This window comes from Musca domestica, unplaced genomic scaffold (assembly GCF_030504385.1).
Source record: "Musca domestica strain aabys unplaced genomic scaffold, Musca_domestica.polishedcontigs.V.1.1 12, whole genome shotgun sequence".
NCBI classification, from domain to species: domain Eukaryota; kingdom Metazoa; phylum Arthropoda; class Insecta; order Diptera; family Muscidae; genus Musca; species Musca domestica.
The window spans coordinates 2,245,074-2,264,825 of record NW_026712155.1 but is presented as its reverse complement, the minus strand read 5'-3'; the positions used below and the strand labels follow the sequence as shown (position 1 = coordinate 2,264,825).

General features: G+C 34.3%; 1 protein-coding gene across 1 annotated transcript in view; it reads right to left on the bottom strand.

Moving 5' to 3' along the window:
* LOC101900915 (uncharacterized) overlaps positions 1-19,544 on the bottom strand; it is a 97,060-nt gene extending 77,516 nt beyond the window's left edge. The window contains exons 1-2 of the mRNA XM_059118063.1: positions 17,952-19,544; positions 10,606-10,994 (exon numbers count right to left, since the gene is read on the bottom strand). Of these exons, the coding sequence (XP_058974046.1) occupies positions 10,606-10,994; positions 17,952-19,110 (1,548 nt within the window). The 5' untranslated portion in view covers positions 19,111-19,544. The remainder of the gene's footprint in view (positions 1-10,605; positions 10,995-17,951) is intronic.
* Between the last annotated feature and the right edge of the window lie 208 nt (positions 19,545-19,752).

Sequence of the window (19,752 nt, the reverse complement as noted above, 5' to 3'; positions counted from 1 at the left end):
TCCATGTTACAAACAAATGCACAAAGACATAATACCCTTACCACTATGTGGTGTAGGGTATAAAAAACTTTAAATCCGAAAGCTAAAAAAATATACACATGTCCAATACGAGTATGCACGTGCACATTGTTCTGCACGCTTTCTCACTTCACTTAATTGCAAATGATAAATATTCATTTGTATCCGATGCCAAATGTGTGTTGTGCATCTGCCTTGCATTTTCACTTTTGAACAACATTTTCGTAAAGAATGAAATATTCATGAAATTTCTGCTTGAGAATGTGCATTAAAATATTTGAAATGACTACCAAAAATTTTTTCTAGTTTATAAAAGATATTGAATTTGCATATTAAAAGATAAGTGTGCATTCAAACATACGTGTGCATTTGGGCATTGCATACTTGAATATCACTACACACATACATGCATATGTATATAATGTAATTTTTTGTTCTTAATTTTACTTTTGTGAATATTCCTAGAGAAGATGATAATAAAATAGCGTAACAAGCCTCCTCTTTTCTTTGATTTTACACAAATCGCATTCACTTTATACAGTTCTATACAATTCACCGAACACATACTCATATGTAACTCCCAGCTTAAAGATGTATGGTAACCCTAACTAGCAGGATATGCATGTCCTCAGAAAAACGAAACTTTTTGCTGAATGCTATAACATCATAAACATGGCCAAGAAGATTAATGATATCTGTCTCGTCTGCTGCTCGGTTAGGTATATCTGCTCCATCTTCATGGAATTATGATTCCCGTTTCACTGGCGGTTTATTTGATTGTTGACATGACCGACGATTTATGTGTGCGAAACAAAGTCAATTTCAGTCAAGTGGAGTTTGAATCCTTCATGCGGGTGTTTCTTATATATCAGCTATCGTAAAGTGGTGGCACGTGATATGTCGATTTGGTTTAAAAAGAATTATTCGATTGATAGGATGAAAGGGAAGTATTCAAATTTCAATAATAAGAAAGTATACATTTTCTGGGCTTTAAAAATGTATTTAATATACTACCTCTTCTTATAGAACAATATGAAATCGATTATATTTAAAGAAAAAGCATAGACCTGTTTTACAATGAATTTAACATTGTATTTATTGTTTAATAAACCGATAAATCGGGACGTGGAGACAAATTTCCAAAAATGTTTAATTATTCTTCAAATTTTCGAAAAGCTTTGACCTAATGTTTCATTAATCTTGTGACATTAAATGGGGGTCAAAACTGGGGAGTGGAAAATTCTATTGTGTAAGAAAGTCCTTGCATATAAGTTGAATAACCCGCACGACATATTTCTCGTAAGTCGAAATTACGAGTATGGTGTTATTATTTTTTTGAGGTAACACATCTGTAGAATGAGGACTTTTTTATATATAATATTTCGCCTTTTCAAGTCAAAAGTAGAAAAACCATCGTATTATAATTCCGGTGTTCGAGGGTGAAATTACAACCTCTATAGGTGTGATAGTGAATTTTGGTTTGCCAGGCACCAATTTATCGGTCACTCGTTCACCCTAGTGATCAAGAGTTATAGGTTTTACCCGGACTACCAAGAATCTGATAAACTGTCATTTTAAAGCAAAGAACAAAGTAACCAGTCTTCCTGGCAAAGCGTCTTAATGCTTGCGAAAATGTAAAATAATTTCCTAGAAATGCTACCACAGGAATCGTTTTCATTTGAAAACGAGTAAAAATGTCTTTAACTTTTTTTATTTTTCACAATCAGGAAAAATATATAAAAATCATTTGGAAATGTGGGAGAGGTCTTTCAATACTTAAATTTGGAGGTAGAGTTATATGACCTTAAGTATAAATATGTTCTACGATTAAATATTGTAGACCTCGTCTATGAATTCGGCTCAAAATACCACTACAGTTTATTTTTCAGATATTTCGGAGTGGGAATGCCGTTGGGATCTTGGAAACAAATAAACTTTGCCAGTGACAAATGCGGGATTGTATTGAAATAGTTTTACGGATTCAGTTTTATTCACTTAGAACCCAAAATGTTACATTCATATCGCCTGCAAATTTTGTTTAGAATGTCAAAAAAGTGAAATATACCAAGTTGTGCACGTTTGTAAGAATCTTATATTTTAAGGCCAGATATCGTGTTAACAAAAATATTGCGATGTGTGAAATTTGACGATAATCGGACTCTTTTTCACATTTTTTAAAGTTATAATTATTCCAAATTTTGGCCGTTTGTAAGGGATGAGCCATTTGTATGTGTTGATAGAAATATTGAAATGTGTCCATCTGAATATAATTGAATATTATTTTCATGGATATTGAAAACGTTGAGGGAGGTACCAGAAGGAGTGGACTGATATATCCTATCTTCACAACAGACCTTGAGTTAATATAAATATAAAGAGAACCGGACTCTTACATCACTTTTTATGAGAGTTATAATTATTTCAAATTTTGACACATTGTGGCGGAGGTACGGAGGTACGGAGGACCGATATTGTCCATTTTCGCACCTGACCTGGATCTGATGCAAATATTAAAATTTAAAAAGTTCAAGCAAAATCGGGTTATCCTTTCTCTCTCTGTGGAGTAATATATTTTGCTTTGAAAATGTCGACCTTTTGTAGGAGTGGTACCAGAAGGAGTTAACCGATATTGCCCATCTCCGAACTCGATCTAAGTTTGATACGAAGTACCAATTTTGGACCAAATTGAAAGTTATCGTCCTCACCAGACAGACAGACGGACATCACCAGATCCACTCCTTATGTCTTGAAAAGGATTTGGTCTAAAGAGGCCTAAGTTCTAGAACCGTTATTTCGATAAGACACGTTTTGGCCGTATTAAAAGATATGTATACAGCCATATGGCTAATTTTATAAAAATCGCTCGGCAGTTAATTTTTAGCAGTAAAACTCGCTTATTCAACATGCCGACCTGCTAAACAACAAGATTTGTCGATAGACTGTTTCTTATGAAATTGTTCCTAAATTTAGCCTCAAGTATGTTTCTTTTGATGTGCGCGACTAGGACTGAGCTATGTCACATTGATATTCGCGTAAAAGTTTGAATGTAGGAGAGATGTTAAAAATCGCTAAATATTTTGTGAAAAGTTTTAGACTCATCATTTTCTTAATATTTTACTTCGGCTATAGCGTAGGTATTCTTATAAATCTGAAAGCTGGCACTGCTGAATGGATGCGTACTATTTACTCAAACCTTCAGTAGGTATGGCATTTTATTGGAAGGGTTTATGAATATTATAAGTTCCTTTAATTGAAAAAATTAATCCATTCCATCACATGATTCTTGTTTTCATTGCACATTTCAAATTTCTATCCTTTTAGAATACGTAACACATAACTCATACGCCACCAGTGCCTTCTACGTTGTTCCAGTCAGTTTTTTGTTGATAATACGCCACCATGTCCTCTGCTAATCACATAAAAGAACTCCATTATGTCATTCTTTTAAAGTTTAATTAAATGTTCCAACAATTCATGCAGTAAAAATGTACTTATGATCCACTTCTGCAATCTGCCCGTGCGCCATAATATACTTTGTAAATTATTCAACATTAGCTAATCCATATCATATCACTCTCGCCGACAGCAACTGGCAGAGGTACTTTAGTGTGAATGGTCGTTGGTCATTCATGGAGTGTTGTTAACGCTGTTGGATGAGGAGATTGGGGCAAGCTACCATATCATGCGTCAGTGTGTGGGTGGGTGAGTGAGTGGGTATGTGAAGTTCCAATCCACAGCAGCGGCATCAGCAGCTACATGAACACCATCAACAGCAACAAAGAACGTGAAGTGCATTGTTAATGCTGGCATTAGCAGAGACATAAAATATGCACACTTTGTTATTGTTTGAATTGGCTGATGAAAGTGTTAGGTTATGGCCAGGATTCTGCTGTTGTTGTTCATGTTTTCCCTCGCTTTTCATTTCTAGACTTGTAAAAGGTAATGGAAATTCCGTGATATTGTTGTTAGTTACATATTTGTAATTGGATCCTTACTGTAGTGTATTAATAAAATAAAATAGTTTTTCCCTTTGTTCGCCATTTTCAATATTGAAAATTAAAACGCCCTTTACTTGGTTTTTGTGTGCAAAATAATATCGCCATTATGGCAAACAATTAGTCAAATCCCCTAAACGGGAAAATTACAAGTTATTTATCGACTGAAATAACAACACCATATGGTGACCAGTTCGGTCACGAATGCCACGTTTCGGCAATTTTTCAATAATACGTTTTTAATATTTGACAAATTGGGGGTTATGCTACGCTGAGGGGTTTCAAAGTGTTTGTTGCTTCTTTTTTTGAGATGTGTTTCAGTCGTTATCTTTATGACTACATGAAGAGAGCACTTTTTCATTTGGTAGCTGTTGGTGAAGTGAATAAAGAAGATATTATTTTTTTTTATTTTCGCAGTAAGTGGATTATTATTCCTATTTTATTTAATTTTTTAAGAAATACATTTTTCGTGATATTAGTACTTTACTTTAACACTATACAGGGTGAGATAAAAAAACTACAATCAACTTCAGACTGCTGTCATTTCTTGTCCGACAGCTGTTAAAATTATTATATTTTGGTGGGAATTTTCCAGAAAAAAAAAGTTATTCGTGATAGAATTCAAGGGTATTAATCGACCGTGGCATCAGAAAAAAATATGGCAAATATTATCGCGAAAATATTCTGGAGAGTGTATAAAAGCCTAGGGCAACGGTGTTCTCAGCACCCGTCACCCATGAATGGTTACAAAATGAGGTTCCTCGCTTCATTTCCACCGGCCACCAAAATCTCCGGATACCAATCCATTGGACTATTATGTCTAGAGTATTTTGGAAAGCAAGGTTGGCACTAGAAAATACCAATACCTCAAGCAAGCGCTTCGCCGGGAATGGGCCAAAATACCGCAGAGCAACTTTCGGGCAGCGTGTGACGGTTTCATTGGTCGTTTGAGGGCCATAATTCGTGCCAAATGTGGTCAATTTGGACAAATCTAAACTTATTCTAAAATTTGATGTTATTTCCGACATTTTTTGCTTTCATTCAATAAAATTTAAAAATTATGGCGTTTGACTTTGTCTTTGTTTGTCAGTTTTTTTTATCTCACCCTGTATTTCTGAAGCTCTTCCAACTATTTTCTTACTTCACATTATAAGTTTCTTGAAAATATTTGCAAGATTTCGTGCTTCCGAACTATTAAGTTTTATTTCTGGCACCATTCAAGCGAAAAACAATGAACTTGCTTTGCAACTTTTCACTTCTTTCTTATGGCCGTTGTTTCCGTTACATGAACACCTGAAAAGTGACAATATTACACTTTTCCAGTGAAGACACGAAAGTGAAAACTTTACAACATTTACTCCCACCTTCATGATACCGAAAGCACAACTTACACACTTACTTCAATCTCCCTTGCCGCACAAGTTACATGCCCCACCCATTCCACCTATTAAAGCCGCATTTTGGCCAAACCGCAATGGCAAGGGTGAAAGTGAGCAAAAGTTAATGCCTCAATTACTAAAGTCCATTTAAGTGTCTCCTTTCCGAAAATGAGTCAACATTCCAGGGAGTAACACAAACCGAGAAATGTTTTTGTCACAGAACTTCATGTCTTTGACATGGAAAACGGGCCAAAGGTGGGGCAGCTAGCCATGCGAGAGTTTGCCATATTTTATGAAACAAGTTTGCTGGCGACATTCTCTTTTGTTTTTCTCTTTTTCGTTCAAAGACGACGACGACAAAGAAGCAGTAGAAGTGGAACAACAAACGAATGTGTCCACTATCTTCCTGTGTGACAAGTTAAAGTGTCTGAGAGTATTGCGAATTTACTATTTTGACATTTTGAAATGATGAATTTCTTTCTCTCTGGTTGCTTTGTGTGATTGCAGAGCGCCATTGTTGGAAATTATAAACTGTTTGTTTGGACCAAAGCAAAGGAAAAAAAGGAAAACTTGTTTATGGCAATTTTTGCAGCCCGGACAGGTCAATTAGAGTTTTATGAATTGTGGTCGAATTGATATGCGTTTAAATGAGCTGTGACCAATTTGCATAGTTGGTTGAATTTATTGCGGTCAGAGTTTGGACCAATTTTTTTTAATTTTTTTAGTAAGAAATAATAACTCAGAGGACAAATAAAAAAAAATTGAGTATAATTTTAGAGGGGAGGGTTATTGTATTAAGGGAGTTAATATGTTAATATGACAGACCAATTTGCTGACCAAATGTTTTGTATTGTTCAGTATTCAAAAAAAGGAGGAAAGTCACTGTTCCACTAAATTACCGGAATTTGTTTTTATACACTACAACAATAAGTGCTGGGAGTATTATAGGTTTGATTGGACCAACAATTATGTAACACCATTTATTGATCCCCGACATAGGAAACTATATATGGATCTTCATATCCCGCCGAGCTGTGTCCATCTAGCTATGTCTGTCCGTCTGTCCATGTTAATTTGTAATCAAGCTACAGGTCGCAATTATGACCCGATCCTCAGGAAATTAAAAATGGAGTTGGGTTGGTGTCAGAATAGAAGCCTATTGTTTTTGGAGATGATCGCAAAATATTTAGAAAACAGAAAATTTTCCTTATTTTGCAGTTGCTCTATTGGCCACAACTAAAGACCAATCGACGGGAAATTTAGCATGGGGTTAGAGGTTAGGGCTGGACAAAAGCCTACCAATTTGGATGGTCATCGGACAATATTTAGGAAGTGAAATATACCCTAACTTTTATATGAGGAAATACGAACATTTTCAATTAACCGCGAACATTTTTAATCCTGTCCTGAACATAATATTGACGCTTATATTCAAAATATCGGATATATAGCAAATTAGGGTACAATATACAGGGTGAGATAAAAAACTGTAACAAAGTCAAACGCCATAATTTTTTATTTTTTTAAATGTTATTGAAGCAAGCAAAAAATGTCTGATATTGCACCAAATTTTAGATTTGTTCGAATTGTCACCTTTGCCACGAATTATGGCCTTAACGCTGCCAATGAAACCTTGCATTGGTGAAGTGGCGATCACTTTCTTTTAGGCCAACCTTATTTTCCAAAATATTCCAAACAGAATAGTCCAACGAATTGGTATCCGGAAATTGTGGTGGCCATTGTGCACTGAAAATGAAATGAAGCGAGGAACCTCACCATTCTTGAGTAGCGCATGCTGAGTCCTGTTGGAATGTCCGAGGTCTGCGGCCCAAGGCTTTAATACACCCTCCAGAATATTTTCGCGATAATATTTGGCATTTATTCTGATGCCACGATCGATTACAACGATCGGAGAGCGACCATCTGCTGTTATGGCGGCCCACACCATTACCATAGCCCTCGCTTGGGTTCTGGTGGAGAAATATAAAAAAATTACTTTATCGAGCTTGAATTCCATCACGAATAACTTTTTTTCTGGAAAATGCTCACCAAAATGCTTTTGTACGCTTGTAAACAATATGATGGGCTGTCACTGGAATAATTTAAACAGCTGTCGAACGAGTGTCTTAGAAATGACAGCTGCCTGAGGTTGGTTGAAATTTTTTCATGTCACCCTGTATTTAGCGGTAAAATGAACCACACATTTCGTGTGAAATTGCCTCGCGCGTCTATAGCCTTTGCTTACTTGTTAACATATTAATATTTTCCGAAGGTATGGAAGAATGGGTAACTTTCCCCATATATTAAGGTTACTTTTCGATGAAGTCTTTCAAAATGCCGTGTGTATTGGCGTTTTTAAAGACTTCATCGAAAACTTTTTTAGGTTTACTTTCTTTATCTGCTGGAATTTCCCCGAAATTATTGAAAACATTGAATTTTGTCACAAAGTTTTTTAATAAGACATTGCGTCAAAAAATTCATTGGGATCTTCAGAATGTAATAATTGGGGGTTTAGTTTTTCAAATCTCAAAACCGCTATAAGGACTACACACCAACTTAAAACTGAATTCAAGTTTTATTCTTCGCTGAATATCAAATAATGTAAAATTTGTTCATTAACTACATTTGTAACGCAATTTTAAAAAACCACAATCCAATCCAAGAATACCTCACATACCTGTGTAGAATAACAAAATTGTATAATAAAAATATTCTGAAGAATATTAAAAAAGTGTGTAAATAAATGGGTGCTATTCTTACATTTTAACTCTCCTAAAATTGTTAATTAAATAAGTGGTCTCTACAACCAATAATTTGAAAGCTGTTATAAACAGAACAAAGGATATGGAAGTCACCTGACATCTTCCCCTTTTGACTCCAAAAAAAATGAGGAAAATTTAAAAAATATCCTCCTTTCAAAAGCCTTCAACTTGAAAGGGTTGATGTATCCCTCATTAGTCTTTCATTTGGCTGAATGATAACAAATTGAATGGATTTTCTTATCTTTCACTTCAACAACCTTCAGAGCCATGGAATGGGGCTACCAACACACAGACATACTGAAACATATGTGTGGAAAACGGAAGATGAACAAATTGAAAAGGTTAACTCTAAACCTTAGACGAACTTTAACTCTTTCGCAAAGAAAACAGTCAGGCATGACAAGAAACGAATGAACAAATAAATGAAAGAAAAAGGAAAAGAAAGAAAGAAAAGTATGTTTGAGCGGGGGGAGTATTCTCACATTTGACTTAAAAGATAGCTAACAAGGCAAAATCTCTTTCACACACACACATGCCACCATTCCAACAAGTGATGGTTATACATACACATAAAACTGGAGGATTTGTATTTTTGTTTTGGGGATTAAAAGCCAAACTATTGGCATATCTAAGGGCCATCGTCGTCATCCGTTTTATTTGTCTTGACACGCAAATGAAGGAGTCCTGCTTTGATTAAGGTGTACCAGATAGTCTCCTTAGTTTTTCCAGTGCTGCGTGTTGTGTGAGCGCCAATGACGTAAGACTAGGCCTTTATTTTTGTTGTGATTTTTTTTTGTTTGTTGTAATGAATGTTTAAGGATATTCATTGTTTCGTTTCTTGTGTTTTTGTTGTCCTTGTGACAATTTCAGTTATTTTTTGGATAACAATTGTAAGCTACTGTATTTATCTTATTTTAAGGGACTCAATAAAATGGGTGGAGGTGGAGGGAAGAAAATAATTGAGAGTTAGAAAAGATTGAAGAAACAAGGATTGAAGATTAAAGTAGGAACAACTTCAAATGCTATTTTCGCAGAATTCTTTGGACAATTAGTGTAGTCTGAATTGGGCGGTCTCAGAAATAGCCAACTAAAATTTATGATAGTAAATATTATCTAATGAAATTTTAACATTTCGAACATAAATAGCTGATAATATAACAATATTAGATATTCAAAAATGTCTGACAGATCCAAGGAGTAATTGTCAATTAATAAACCAATTGACTTTAATTTAGAATCTAGTATTTAATTTTCAGGCTAGCTATATTAACAAGTAAAACAGGATTTTGCGTCAGTCCTTTATGATGTCAAAGACCATACTATGTCCAGATCGGTGGATTCAGGGTTTGATGTTTCAAATTATGACTTTTGAAGCAAAAATATTATTAAAAATAAATGAATTTCTCCAAAGAGATCCATAAAATCAATTCTTTAAAATGTTATCAGGGCTTGGAATATTTATATAAAATTCCCAATTTTCTCAAATTTTGTCGAGAAAGGCCTGATAAACAAAATTCTTAAAAATCTTAAATTTTCCCGCATAATTTGTGTCCGGAAAGACCCTACAAAACACAAAATAGAGTTTTCTTTGGAAAACCCTTATTAAAAAGAACTCAAGAATCCAAGATTGCTTCCCGGGAGGTCCTTGAACTTACAAAAATTCCACAATTAAATCCATAAACATTTATCTTTCAAAATTCATATTTATCCGCTTATCCTCGAATTTTTTTCTTAAAAAATCCACGATAATCCCCACGAAAGTCCTTGACCATTATTCATAAATAAAATTAACTGCTTTCCGCCAGGAGGACCTTTTTTAAAATTTACTTCTGTCTGCAAAGAAGACCTCCAAAATTGTTCATAAAAATTCATATTTGTCCGATTCTTGATTTTTGTTTTCTAAAAAATCTTAAAAAATCCTTGAAAATTTTTCCCAAAAACCTTAAGATTTCAAAATTTCAACTTGAATCTTTTCCGACTAGTAAATCTTGCAAAGACCTTCAAAAAAATCCAACATCGGAGGCTACAAAGATTCGATGTCGAAAATTTTATGGGTCTATACCAAATAATGAACCTACAATTAAAATTGTCCGCAAGAAGGGTTTATATCGTCCAAGAAACAGAAGCGACATGTCCCTATTCCATTGTAGGGGGTAGGGGGGATGCGGCACATTTTCAATATTGCCAATTTGGTAGGATCAATATTAAAGAATGTGGCCTCTATGTTGATTTCAATAGATAAACAGACTGTCAGAGAGACGCCCATCTTTCTTTTGTAAATGGGAAGGAAACATTTAATATAAACCTTCAGCAGGGCACCATTTTTACATAAATATTTTTAAATTGCTTGGGTTGTAAAATTAAATAAATAAAAAAATATACCTTTTATTATTTGTGTCTTCAGTTTTAAATTCTAATTCAAATAAAAAAAAAAATAATTTTCTCACTTACCTTCATGTTCGGACAGGGCCAAAGTAACACCGTCTTATTGAACTCCAGCTGCAGAGCCTTAGCCATGTGGCAGTAACCAATATTCAAAGATTGTTGATGCTTCTTAAAACGTCGCTGCCGGATTTGTTCGCTTTCACTTAACAAATCCTCTGAACTTGTGCTGACATTATCATTCATTGCAGATACTTTCATTTTCATATTCCCTTTCGGTTTTTCATTTTCGTTTTCGTTTGCTTCCAGGGGATTCGAAGTCAAGTTGGTGCCTTTGTTGGCTTTGGGAAAAACTCCTTCATGAAGGTCATCATCATCAAGATTAATACCGGCGTTTAGGGTCTTTACCACCGTTGTATAATTTGGCTGCTCCAATAACTTGATGAACGTTGTTAAATCTATTAAAAAAGAAAAAGAAAAGCAAGCAAAAAATGAGAGAAGAAAAAAAAAAAACAAGAAAACAACAGGGAAATGAATTAGAAAGGACTTTGGCAAGCAGTTAAACAGCGAACAAAGATAATAAAATATCTCAACACAGCAGTTTTCTTTGGAATCAGTAGTCTCCCTTCAATAAAAAAATACTTAAATCAAAGGAGAGTTATATATTTCTTTTGAAATCTCGTTTCAAAGGCATTGTTTTTTGACGCTCCTAAAATGTCTTTTTAATTACTGGCCCCTTTTTTGCTTTGCTATGTTTTCCCTCTTTGATTATTGCATTGCAGTCGCCTAACCTTTTGATCTGCTTAATATGCCCAAGATATTTTTAATTTTCCGTTGCGAAATATGTTGCAAATAAAATTAATTTTATTTTTAATTTGCCTTTTAACGCGCGGCCTTTAATTATCCGGAGACTTCTGGTCCTTTGCTGCCCCCTTTCTGGGGGTCCTTTGCTGCGAATTAATTTCCATAAATTTCTTTTGGCCAAGATGGTGTTTAAAATGTACTTTGAGTTGTGATTTTTATGGTTTGGTCAGAATCCAAATAACTGCAACTAATTGTGGTTTAGATGAGGCGGAGATAGAATGTTAAGTAGTTAAATAGAGTCATCATCTAAAATAATGTGATTATAAGCAAGATAGAAATTGACGGTCGGATAGAACAGATAGATATAGGTCCTCAGTATAAAAAAAGTGCAGCGAAAATAACCAAAACATACTCAAATTGAAAGGAAGTATTTGATGCGATTTCTTTCAAAATCCACGAATTTATTCCTCAAAAGAATCAAAAAATCCAAAAATATCATAAAAATCTAAGATTTATAAAAAATTAGGATTTTTGTCAGTAACTCCTTTATTATCATTTAAAATGCATGATTTTCCCCAAAAGAGGTTCATATTGTCCATGATATTTTTTCAGCAAATTATTATAAAGTTTAAAGTAAAAATTTTCCTAAGGACACTTTTAAAAATTAAAATTTTAGTCGATAAAGACTCTTAAAAATATTTTTAAATTTATAAAATTTTGACGCTCGATTTGTGTCCCCACATAAATATCGGACTTTGAACATAATCTCTTGAAATCTCTTCCAAACAGAGGGTAATTAAATGAAAATCTTAAAAAAAATGTAACACCTACTTAAAAAAAATTTAAAAAATCCCCAATTTTTGTTTGGAAATACCTCAATAACACATTTGCCTGCCAAAGTTCCTTGAGAATTTTTTCTTAACAAATCCTCGATTGTCGACAAGGAAAAGGCAGCATTTCCGCCAGAAGATTCATTTAACATTTTTTTTTTAATCGTAGGATTGTCGACCGGGAAGTCCTTGAAACGTTTTGAATATATTTGCTAAAAAAGGAAGAATGTCCCTAATTTTTTTTTCTTAAAAAAATTAGGATTGGCCATATGAAGGTCCTTGTGCTCCCATTTTTACAAAAAACGAGCCAGGAGTCCCATGAATATTTTATATTAATAAAATCCACGAATATTTGATAATTGGTCCTAGCCATTTATCGCCAAAGTTCTCCTTAAATAACCAAAGATTGATTGATTAATTTATGACATTTATTATTATTTCAAATGTTGATATTTTGTTGGGACAACACGTTTAGTTTTTCGATATTGTCTAATTTTGCAAATAACCCAATTCTGATATAAAATATTCCAGGAACCTGATTTGATTTATATGGGTTAATCTCTTTGGTTTATGTGAGAAATTTGTATATTTTTATTTTTTTTTTTTTTCGGATTATCCCTATGAGAGGTGTTCTAAATTTAATGTTCTAAATGTAATTTGTCCAAAGTCGTGGATCGTAAATCGATCAGACATCCCCTCGTCGAACAGCATTAGCTATAATGAGTGGGTGTTTTCAAGTACCAAAGTGGCATTTTTGTTGTTTTTGAAGTTTGTATTTTAATTTGATTTTTTTTATCATTTTTCATATATTCTAATTCATTTTCATGCTTCCAACCAATTTCATTTTATGTTTCTTTAAATAATTAGAATCACACCAAACACTTGTATAGATTTTAGTCAGGCTTTCGTAACTCAATCACACTCACACATATATACACCAAAGAAAAGTTATCACAACGAAGTCCCACATTTCATTGAAAGTTGTAAATATACAACCAACACAATTTACAATTTCCTCCACCCCTCCCTGAAGAAAAAAATCTTTACAACAATCACAACAGCTAAAAAACAACAGAATCTGTAAGGCTTTGCTAGCAAACGAAAGATTTTATGCCTGCGGGATGATTCTATTATTGATTCTTATCAATTTATCACAGCTACCAGTAGTTCTATTTTTCGTCTGTGTCTGTCCATCTTCACAACAAAACATGGAGGGAAAAAACTTATTCTTGGCAAACTTTTAAAGAACAAACATTGGAAAGGGTGGAATTATGAAAACTTTAAATTGAAACTCGAAAACCCAGTCTGTAACTTAATACAGAACAAAAATGGAATATAAGTAACATGCTGCCGATTATTGCCTTAGGTATTGAGGTAATTTAAGAAAATTTTTCAATAGCCTTGTATTCAAAATAAAAAAAATAGAACTATGTGTTTGAGACTTTCAATTTTTACAGCTAAAGATATTCAATCGAAGAATAAGATTCTTAAAATGTCCAATAAAGTTCGGTTTTGTGGACCTAAATTGATAACATTTTGAAAGCATAGACTTTCAAATTCATTCATGCATTTAGACTTTCAAATACCAAATTTTTGTCAATTTTTTTAAAGCTTTTTTTATTATTACCGTGTGTGTGGGGAGGTACCTGAAAGAGTATTTTAAACTACATTGAGATTCGAGTTATGGACATGGAAAGTTTTAACCCTATTGTGAATGACATATCAAATGGAAAGGACCGATGATGATGGCAATTTACGTTGCGCCAAGTTTTTACAAACTGGCTTCCTATGAGTTATTTGTAACTAATTGTAACTAAAACGTTGACTGCTACAAAAAGGAGTGGACCATCCATATAGATATGACAGAAGTATTAGGATTAGCAAAGTCTAAATTGAATAATCTTCCAGAGCTCTTCAAAAGAGGGATCGTAATTACATTTCCTGGTACGAATTAAGTCTCAAGAGATATGGTGGACCCTATGTTATTTCCATGAGTCTTATTATGGCCTATTAATTTTGTGTTACATACTTCGAAAATTCCTAAGAACATAAATGTTGGAGTTATACCTCATGTTGAACACTCAGATGTTTTGCTTTTATATTCTAATTTGGATGGAAAATATTTAAACGATCCCAAAAATAAAGAATTCCCGCGGCATAAAAGCCAAAATTCGGACAAAATGTCAACAGTACTTTGCAACGAGATGGTTTACCGATTGAGTATATTTATTGCCCATTTATATCAGATTTCGATAAAATGGGGAATAATATTGAAAAAGTGCTGAAAAAGAATGCCACAAATTCTCCATTGAAGAAGACATTTTTGAAGTAAATAACCTTACAAAGTTCGTTGTTATGTAGTATTGTTTATCGAAAATATTGCGTTTTTTTTTATTTAATGCTTTGCAAAACTATGGCTATGGCTACGCTTTTGTTTATTTCCCCTTGAAAAAAAAAACAATACTTTTGTTTTCTTTCCTTCGCCTTTTGCAGATCATTCTATAAATAAATGCGAATTATTTAACATGGCAAAACATCTAAATTTATGTCATCCAACATAAATTGTCGCTGGCAATAGAAAAAGCCCAGGATAAATGGAAACATTGTGAGAATGTCCTTGCCTTGCCTTGGTATGGCTTGTTATGCCTTGCCTGTCGCCGGGCAATTTTCATTTCATTTCATTCCATTTGTTTATGTTTGGTAATAGAATTTTATGGAGGAAATTGGAATCAGCAGCCGAACGAATTAAAATGGAAATCTATTTTATGTTTACTTATTTATATTTTTCTCTCTCTGTTTGTTTGTGTGTGTGTTTCGTGTAGTTGCTGTTGTTTTTCTCTTCTCTCATAAATTTGCATATTTACAAAGAGTTTTTGTCTAGTTTCTTTGCTCGGTTTTCCCAACCACACGGAATTTGTGTTTGAGTTTTTGTGGAAAAAATAAAAACTTACAAAGTTTTTATAAATCTATTTTATGTGACAAAGGAGATACTTTCCAGAGAATATTAATTAAAGTGTTTTTTCATAATTATTCAAATTCATAAATATGGCGATTAGAAAAGTGGGTTTCCAAGGAAATACCTAAAAAATAGGTGAAAGGAAGGAGAATTCTTAGTTTTCTTTTTTTTATAAATGAAATTAAAAAATGTATATGCAATCCATTTGAATTTAGTCAACAATGACCCTCGTTCAAAATTTTAGAATTTCTATTTTAAGAGTTCATTCATATCCAGTGGTGCAATATTTGGTATCAAATATTTTTTTCTATGTTTTTTAAAACACATCCTTATCTCAATCTCACATTTTTAAACTAACTTGCATTCCAATAATTTTAGCCCTTTCTGTGGACTCAGTGCCAACAATAATAAATTTAGCGCAATTCTTAGATCAAGTCGCTAAACTCCTAGTCTTATCTGCCAAATATCCAATCACCTGTTAGTACAATATCCAAAAAATCATACTAATCCATCCCATACCAGAAAAATAACCTCCAAAAACTATATTAGGTTGTTACTCACAATCGAGTCACATCATCAAATGCAGATGAGTATTTTTCTACCTTAATTTTTTAATTCCCCGAATCATTTGCCCCTAATCTTCATTAGTGACCAAACAATCAATCTCCCTTTTAGTTAAATATAACGGAGATTCCTATTCTATCCGATCGATAAATCCCATATAACAGAACATAAAATATTCAAGCACCCACAAAGCCCGAGTTTTTAAAAATGGGGCCCAATTCGACCCCTCAAATTATAAATATCGGAATAATAGCCTTAACATCGATAACTACGTAGCACAAGATTTAGTATCATTAAGTATTTTTACAGTCCTATCAATTTTCACAAAAAAAAAAAAAAAAAAAAAAATGAGGAAGTATACCAATTTAGAATTCTGTCACGAAGGTAAATATAATATCAAGGCACTAAAATTCATTTGGTACTTTTAGTACCATTTTTGTTTGTTTTTTTTTTTTAACATATAGCTCTTACATACCTTCCCCACCCCCCCCCCCCCCCTTTTGTTTTTTACAACAGCGCAGTCAGTAAATGTAGCCGTATGTCATCTCTAAGGTTTATAGCTTTACCCGTTTGCTAATTATCACCACATAGAACTTTGTAACTTTTCGTACTTTTAGTACCATTTTAGCTTCAAGCAAGTAAAAAAACAGCTAAGTTCGACCGGGCGAACTTTTAGTACCATTTTGAAGGAACTTGAAAAATGTCCAAAAACAAAATCCGCCGAAAAATACCGGTCAAAGGAAAACCGTTACATGAGGGCTATGCGAAGACGTGGTTCTGCATAATTAATTTTTTGTCATCGGCTATAGTATCGATTACGAACTTTAAATACGAAATCTGAAACATTTCCCGTGAATAATGTCGGTAATATCATCAAAATACCGAATATCGGGAGGTACCATTCCATCGGGAGGTACCATATGGCAGATCTATATAAAAAAATCTCTTCCAGGGTATAAAGTTCTCAGAAGGACCTCCATATGCCAATTTTCACGCAATTACATTGAAAAATTTTGGCTACAATCATCAAAATACCGAATATCGGGAGGTACCGTTATATGGAGGCTATACGATATCGTAGACGTATACAGATAATACTGTGGACGAAGTACTCAGAAGGAACTCTTGTGTGGATTTTCAGACATTCCATTGTGGCTAAAGTCATCAAAATATCGAATATCGGGATGTACCGTCATATAGGGTCAATACGATTTCATGGATCGATATAGCCCATCTTCGAACTTCTTGCAGACATAAGACTGGTCTGTGCAAAATTTAAGCTTCCTATCTTAATTCGTTTTGACTCTAGTGAGATTACAACAGACGGGCAGGGCGAAATCGTTTTAGAATTTTACGCTGATCAAGAATGTATATATTATATTAGGTCTAAAATTGTTATTTCGAAGTATTACAAACGGAATGTCGAACTTAATGTACCCTCCATGCTAAGTATGGAGAAGGGTATAAAATACAACCGTATCTCTTACCTTAACATGAACAAATGCTTCAATTCCAGATATTTAGACTTCGAACTTTGCCCATTTGCATTTCCCTCTCATTCCAAAAATCTATAGGCCCATTCTTCTAAATTTTAAAAATTATAACTTTGTCCGTTCCGAAAGTGACGTGGCATTGACATTAAGCCCCGTTTTACGTCTTAGTTTTAATTTCCACATGTATACACAACACGTCTATAAGATACTAACACATCACCAAGTTCCTTTAAATTAATTGCTTATTGCTATTTTTGATAGTTGAGGATCGAGTGATTCAATATTTGAAGTACATTTCTGTGAGAGCTCTAAAAAATGAGCAAATATATTCATAATTATCTCCTGACTTACTATATCCTGGGTTGTATTCCATTTACATAGGCCGAAGCTTGGATTAAAAACCCTCTTAAATGTCGAAGACATTTCTAGATATTCCAGTAATTTTTAATATTTTCTATACCGCTGTTCGGTTAAACCAAATCCCAAGATCCCATTTTGGAGAGTAAAACACCCCTTTGAATAGGAGAATTTCTTGGTTTGATTCTCTCTAAAAAAAATCAAATTGATTCTACACTCCTTTTCGATGGCTATTGGGCCCTTGCCATCACACACATATAATTCAGTTATCAGGAATCGCCCATAATTATTTTCAAATACCCAAACCTAGCTCGGCTTACAGTGATTCTTGTTTTTTTTTTTATTTTTTCTTGTCTCTAATGAAAAGGAAAAAGGCGAAACACAAAAAAAGTGAAAAAAAAGAAAACTTACCATCATCGGGTATAAAATCAACAATGACATTGTTCAAGTTCACTTGGAAGAATTCCACAAAATCGTAAAAGCCCTGTTGCACTTGCATTTTGTGGAACAGTTGAGAGGGGACAAGGATGGCCACACGTCCATTGTCCTCACTTGCTGTTGTTGTTGTCGGTGTTGCTACTGCTCGTTTTGTTGGAACGTTGTGGGGCTGTTGCTTTTCTCCTTTCTCTGGCAACAACGTGTGGCTGCGATTAGATGGAAATGGAGAACTGGCCTTGGTGTGGTGTGATTCTACTTTTGGTGGTGGTGGCGGCACGGACTGTTGATTGTATAGGGTCTTTAAAGATAGCATTGATAGCGACGACGACGATGACAATGGAGATGTCGTCGATGCTGATGAGAGTGATAATGTTGGAGACAACGAATATGACGACAAGAGTGATGATGATGATGCCGATGATGACGATGCTTGCAATTGTGGTTGAGGTGAAAGTAATTTTGATTCCTTGTCAGTCATTGGCATCATAGTTGTTCGGCTGCTGCTGCTTCTGCTGCCGGCACGTTTGTACTTTTGTGGTAATTCAAACTCATTGTTCAAATCGTGGTATCGCCTTCGTCGTTCCTTCATTATATCTATCACGTGTGCTGAGGCAAGCATTGTTGCTGCTGATGATATTTCGACTCTTGGCAATGGTGCATTAGTTGCAGTGGCATTGGCAGAAGATGTCTGTGATTCCATGTCCACAACATTGTTAACTGTGATATTTGTCAAAGTCACATCGAAAGGCGTTTCCACTTGGCTACCTACACTTGCACGACTTCCACTCGCTTGCACTTGGCCAGTTTTGATTTGTAACGAGTTGTTGGCGTTGAAAGTTAAGTTCAATGAATTATTTATGGGAATACTCTCCGGGGTGTTTGGGTGTGGAGTTGTGCCGTCGAAGAGTGGTGTTATGGGTTCCTCCTCCTGTTGTTGCTGTGATTCGGGTCGATTTTGTTTGTGTTCAAATTTCCGCTCAATATCGCCTTCAACAGCATCGACAACAGCAACAACAACATTGCCCGCAATGACGAGGAGCACAACGAGTAGAGCTTTTACAGATTTTCTAGCGACGAAGAAGGCTGTCAGCAGCAGAAACAATTTACCAAAGTGACGGATTTGTAACTTCATTTAGACGCAGCTACCTTTAAAGTTTGCCACACTGGTGTTCAGGATTTTGGTTTTGATGATTTGTAGCTTAAATATGGCGCCGAAGCAAGGCAAGCTGTCAGACATAAGAAACGCCAAGTCAAGCCAAGCCAAGTTAATTGATTGAAGCTGCTCGAATGAATTCCGCCAGAATCGTTTAACTCATTTAGAAAACGTTTGTAGATTTCTCGTTCGACTTTTCGAGTGCAATAGTATTTTGTTTGTGTGTAAGTTGCCCAATATTTCGAATTTCATTTTTATTCGTAAAATCGTTTGTTGTAGTTGCCGTTGTTGTAATTTGTTTGGTTGGTATTGCTTGAATGGAGGGGAATTGTTTTTGGTCGTGGAGAAACTTTATTGTTCGGAGCCGTTTTTTAATTAATTTAGATTTTTGTATTGTAGATTATTAAACTGTCAACAGCATATTATCCTGTAGCGATAAAGAAAATTGGGAAATAAATTATTTGAGGTACATTGTTTGGCAGTATAATAAGTTTTTTTTAATTTGATTTATAATCTTATTTTTAAGGTATTCAAATAATGACCACCTGGCTGAGGGAAAAATATTAAAATTGAAGGGAAAATTCTAATTTGAAGCTAAATATGAACAATGTAATATGAAAT